This window comes from Bemisia tabaci, chromosome 3 (genome assembly GCF_918797505.1).
Source record: "Bemisia tabaci chromosome 3, PGI_BMITA_v3".
Lineage (NCBI taxonomy): Eukaryota > Metazoa > Arthropoda > Insecta > Hemiptera > Aleyrodidae > Bemisia > Bemisia tabaci.
In genome coordinates, this window is record NC_092795.1 from 5773086 (window position 1) to 5779085 (window position 6000).

At 37.4% G+C, this 6000-nt stretch overlaps 1 protein-coding gene across 1 annotated transcript in view; it reads left to right on the forward strand.

Moving 5' to 3' along the window:
- Positions 1-5678, forward strand: part of LOC109030778 (UDP-glucuronosyltransferase 2C1) — a 48094-nt gene extending 42416 nt beyond the window's left edge. The window contains exons 6-8 of the mRNA XM_019041909.2: positions 2348-2576; positions 4083-4302; positions 5373-5678. Coding sequence (XP_018897454.2) covers positions 2348-2576; positions 4083-4302; positions 5373-5664 — 741 coding nt within the window. The 3' untranslated portion in view covers positions 5665-5678. The remainder of the gene's footprint in view (positions 1-2347; positions 2577-4082; positions 4303-5372) is intronic.
- The last annotated feature ends 322 nt before the right edge of the window (positions 5679-6000 follow it).

A 6000-nucleotide genomic window follows, 5' to 3' on the forward strand; every position in this document is an offset into this window, starting at 1 on the left:
ATAGTTCCGTTTGACAGAAATGCGTCCATTTCTGAAACTGAAATACTCTGTACGTGACCGTAGCTCATCAAGTCGGCGCGCATACCCCTGACGATATATTATGGGCCATTCTGGACCAAAATATTGCCCTGCTAAGGAAAAACGTTGTAATAATATTCGAGCGTTGCCAAATTGCCCTCGATAAAAAGTTCATTTTTGAGAGAAATTATTACTATTCGTCCCGCAAGTTTTTGGGAAAAACAGATTAAATTGCGAATAAAATTTTCTGTAAAATTGAAGGAATACCCTTCACAAGTTTTTTGAAAATTCATTTTTTAATTGAAGAAATTCGACAACGCCTGAAGGTACATACGACATTCTTCCTATAGCCTCGGAGGAAAATTACTCAATCGTCGGCGTGGGCTTACGACTTGATGTCTTCTTGTCTATGTCTGTCAAATCTAGCGGTAAACTTTCTTATTTCGATTCGATTTCCTCACAAAAATAGTGATTTTTTACCAATGTTTGACATTCTCTACTAAACAATCGAGTGGTTACATGCATTTGAGCTTACATTCAAATAGTCGTTGCCTCAGAGTGTACAATCTGACATATGTTTTGCTTTTATCCGTAAAATAACCGCGGATCCTCCTCCGACCAACCTAGCGTACTTTACGATTTATCGATTGATCTGTCATTAATTTAAGCCTATGCAAAAGGATCGATAGATAGGTTGTTCGCGACGAACACCTTAATAATCGATTTTTTACCACGGATTCAAATGGGGAGCTGCTGATAATAATCGATCATTCACGCTTTGTCACTGCCATCGACAGTGGAGTAAAAGTTAATGGGAATGCGAAGGCCGAAGTATAGGTATCCAAGCATTAAAACGGTCCAAAATCTCTGATCGCGTGATTCGTGGGAAAAAAGAGGGAAAAAAAACACGTATACAAAACTTCCCCTGTAAACTCTCTGTAAGTAAGTGGTTGAAAAAAACTGGAAGTTGATGAATTTTTTGATAAAATGAGTGGAAACTTGAAATTCTGGCATCAAAATATGCCTTTTGAGAATTTAACCATTAAATTCATTGGTGACATGCATTTTAAAGTCACGAATTGGACAATTTGCGCGAGGAATTTGTATTGCTATGCGAGAGTATGTTTCATAAGCTGAGTTCACGGTATTTTTGACAATTTTTTCCCGAGCAGGAGGCCACGTCCCTTGACCCTCTAAGGCGCTTCGCGGTCTGACTCTCTAAAGCGTTTCGCGCCCCAGGTTTTATGCGTTTCGCGGTACTTTATATGAAATTATTTTTCTAATATGAAAACGTGGTGATGAAAAGCGTTGTATATGATGAGGTTTGATGCTTAGTGACACCATAGGGTGAAAAAACGCGATTTTACCATCAGTTGATTTTAAACAGTTTCAAAATAATCAGCCAGTCTCGTATAAAATGTTTATATGAGAGCATGATTAACAGAGACGGGTCCAGCAATTCCTGGATTTCCTCCTTTAAACCTGTGTTGAAGAATCGATTCTTTTCGGAGCACCTTGCGACTTCAAGAATCGATACATTTTAATAGGTTTAAATGGAGAAAAGACAATGTTGCCAATTTGTTTGATCCGCCGATAATGGTAAATTACGCTTAAATGGACTGAGTTAAGCAGAAAGGAACCAACCCACATTTTGGACAAAATTGAGTTATGAGTGGTTTTGAACCCAACCACTGCTCTACTATCTATCACCAAAAATTCAAAGTTTTTGTTGGAGCAAATTTTGCAGAAATTGAACTTGAATTATATCTTTTACATTAAGTCACATGCAGGAGCCAAACTTTAAACCTCTTTTTCTCGGGTCGATCTCGATGTGGCTTGGTTCCTTTCTGTTTAACTCCGTCCAAATAATTACTTAGTGGGAACATCGAGATGGTTTTAAAGTGCGGATCGTGAATCGATGAGAATGGAGAATTTGCATGCAATTTTTTTATTTCTTCATATGAAAGTGCTTTAAGAGCTGAATTCACAGCATTCGTTATAATTTTTGTCTGATAAGGGAAATAGTATAAAAATAGATTTAAAAGTGAAAAAATGCACCGCCTAGTGACGTCATCTGGCGGTATTTTCCATTTAAACACACGTATTTTGGCAGATTAGATCATTTTGTCATATCTTCTCCAATCGTTGTTCAATCCATGAACGAGGGATATTCTCGTGTTCTCGTGTTTAACTCACTCAGTAGCTTCCACTTAAACACGAATTTCATCACATTTTAGACACCTGTAAATTCTCTTTTGAGACTGATACTGACTAATACTGAGTCGATTTGCGGTTTGCAATTACTTATTGAAGATTTCCGTTTTTGCAGAATATCGAGGACTTCATTCAACGAGGAGGCAACGCGGGTTTCATTTACGTGAGCATGGGCTCATCTGTTCAGACAGCCAACACGCCTATTCACCTGAGGAAGTTATTCTTGTCGGTCTTCTCGAGACTTCCATACCAAGTCCTCTGGAAGTGGGACGATGCCATAGCCAATGAACTGCTACCGAGAAACGTCATGCAAAGTCGATGGTTCCCACAACAAGACTTACTGGGTGAGTTTAATAGCACGGATTGTGATTTCTGACCTCTCATGTGCTCATTTTGTCATAGAGTTTTACGTTGATCCATCGGAGTAATTTCCACAATTTTCCAATTGTCATTCGGTGATAATCTCCATACCGACGCACAGTGGATCGAGTCAATTGGAAAGGTCGGCTAAGATTTTGAAACTTTAAACGGTTACAACTCCGTTTATACAAAACTTCGAGGTTCTAAAAGTAGTTTCATTGGTTTTCTCAAAAAATGTTCTTCTTTAAGCACCCCTTGTTTAAAATGTGACGAAATAAACATCAAAATTTGGAGTTTTAGTCAAAAATGTCATGTCCGATCTCTCTAATTTACTCGATCCTCTTGTGCGACGGTGAAACATTGCAGACTTCCTGCCATACTTCATTACATTATTGGAAAAGTACTCAACATCAATTCTGTAAATATGTTGTGATTTTTTTCTCCTGGTTTTAAAACAAATTTTATGAAAATTTCAAAGGATGATATTGATTTTTTCTCCTTCAAAAAAGTGAAATGTGTTGGCGAAGACTCCTAAACACCGCAAAAACGACGACGTCAAACCAACTTTGCTTGTGATGAAAGAAGTGCGATCTTAAAACGCCTTCAAAATGCGGATAGGCAAATTGCGTTATCTGCCGGAACAAGCTCGTCAAGTCTGTTCTCTACATGGAATTTGAGCAGAGGCTCTTTAAAACGGGTTAATTTTGAACACGGACATTTAGAAATTCTTGTTTCTTAACTGTTGCAAAATAAACATTCTCGTTTTTTACCGAAATGAATTTTTTGAACCATTGGATGTATGCTCAAAAATTCATTTATTACTGGCGTAAAAAATGGCTGGAGAACACCATCCTTTCATATGTGTGTCACTTAAATTTTTATCAAGCTGGAAATTTAAAGATCCATTATTGTCTTAGGTTTTTGTTTCTTCCATTCTTTGTTCTTTTTTTATTAAAACAGCGGAAAAACTTTTATTGCATACTAAAACGGTTTGATCTTCAAGATAAGATCTAAAAATTAAGAATTTATCCATAATTTTCAGACTCTTTATTCAGATCTGTTAGAAAAAAAACCATTCCGCAGTGTATTAGAACTTTACATTCAAAAATCTGATCATGATTTAAATATAGCTCAAGCAGTTCTGATACTTCTTTCCGACTAAAGAATAAAAAAGAAATAGTGGTGAACCAAAACGCAATAATTTTTTCTGGCATACCTTTAAGTCGTGCTTTTAGGATTATTTTGACAAATTTTGGAAATCAGTTTTGTGTAAGAAGATATGATGCATTTCGGCATGCTTGACCACAAGGGTTTCACAGATGCCTTAAAAATCAAACATTATCGACAGAACGAACGTCTATCAAATTGCTTCAGCTCAAAGACTGTAGATTCACCTTTCCACCTAAATAATTTTCAATTGCTGACCAATACGAAAAAAAGAAAAGAAAAATGAAACAATCGAAAGAGTTAGAAATAATTTTACTTTTCAGGTCATGAGAAGATTCGAGGATTTGTCACACACGGAGGACTGTTGAGTTTGTTTGAGACGATTTATCACGGGGTGCCTGTGGTCGTCTTACCAGTTTTCTGTGATCACGATGCAAACGCCGAAAAGGCGGTTCGAGACGGATACGGCTACAGACTCGAACTCAGATCACTGACTGAACATAAACTGCTCAACGCCATCAGCTCCATTGTTTCAAATCCTAGGTAACCACTACAATTTATTTAACTTAACTTTTGCACTAACGCCTTCCTTTGATAAAACGGTAGCAGTAGCCTAGCGAGCTTTGCGATATATCTGTCGCAGGCAATTAGCAATCGCCGGCAATTTGTTTGTTTCAATAAATTGCAATAATGCGCATCGGCATAATGCAATTTTTAAGGGTTATGGTCTTCAGAAATATGAGCTCGGCTTGAAACGCCTTCATTTTTTGTGATACTCTACGCTTTGTCACGATGTTAGTTTAGTTGCCTGTCCGATCTCAACCCAACTAATGTCACGTAGTTCACTACACAGTCTTCTAAGTGTGCATATTCCTGCCATGTTTTTAAAGATATATAAATGTCTATTCCCATTATAGGCACATAATCAGCACTCTAGTCTTGTTCTTTTATTTTTAGAATTTTATGATTTTCTATATTTATTCACCACTGGTTTGTAAATTACCAGCGATTGCCAATTACCTGCGACGTATCGTCTCCCTCTACACGAAAGAACGTAACTACATTTCAATGTTGCCTCATTTCTCCTAGCAAATTGCAAAGAGAAAAATCTCGGGAATTGCCCACTGAAAGTCTCCCTAACTTTTTTCCAGACCTCATGCACAAATCAGAAAAATTTCAAACAAAAATTGCGCACAATACTTCCTTGGAAAAAATTGATTTTTTGGTTCAGTTTTGCAACCTTGGAATGGAGTTCCGTTCCTTCGTCCGAGAAACGACGATATTATCTTTAGGTCCATCAGAATCTCAAAATATGACCTGTGTGTTTTTCTTGCATTGCCGCACAATGGACTGAGTCAATCGGAGAAGTCGGACAAAATTTGAAAACTTTGAACGCTAATATTTTCGAAAATATGAAACAAAAAAGTTCAAAAGTGGTTCTATTGGGTTTTCCGTGAAATTTTTTTTCAAAAACACTCCTTGAAATTGAATTTGTGACTATGTAAATATCAAAATTTAAAATTTTAGCCGAAAAATTTATGTCCGACCTCTTCTACTAGCGCGGTCCTTTGTGTGCCGTGGCGCTTTAACATAGTATATTTCTCTTTTGTCAGGTTCCTAGAGCAAGCTCAAAAGAGGTCGAACCTGCTGCGAGACCAGGCGGAGACCCCGATGGACACGGCCATTTTCTGGACGGAGTATGTCCTCAGACACCGGGGCGCCTACCACCTACAGTCTCCTGCCAAAGACATGAGCGTCATCCAGTACTATTCCATCGACGTTCTACTCCTCATGCTTGCTGCTCTCTACTCAATTGTAATTATTGTAAATAGACTTAGGAGAGTGGCATCAAAACTGCAAAATACACTCTCCTATAAGTTATTGGTTAAGTCGAAAATAAATTGATTATATTTTGTTCATTACATTTGTGATTTTTCCGCACGCTCAAAAGTCCTCAAGCTAATAAATCGACGGCTAAAGTGCGAAACCACGTAATTTTAGTAAGCCGTTTCAAAATGCCCGCTTTTATTTTATTTTCCCTAAGAGAAACAAGCCATCTTTATAGCTTGAAATTTTTACAAAATATTCTGCTGGTAAAAAAGAAAAATTAAGGAAATTTCCGTGAATATTGTTGACTAGTTTTTCAAGGAAACCATGAGGCATGAGAGGATTTATCGCTGTAACGTTAGAAAAGGAGGTACGTGGTTTTGCACTGTGGCCATCGAAATGAATTGCATCATT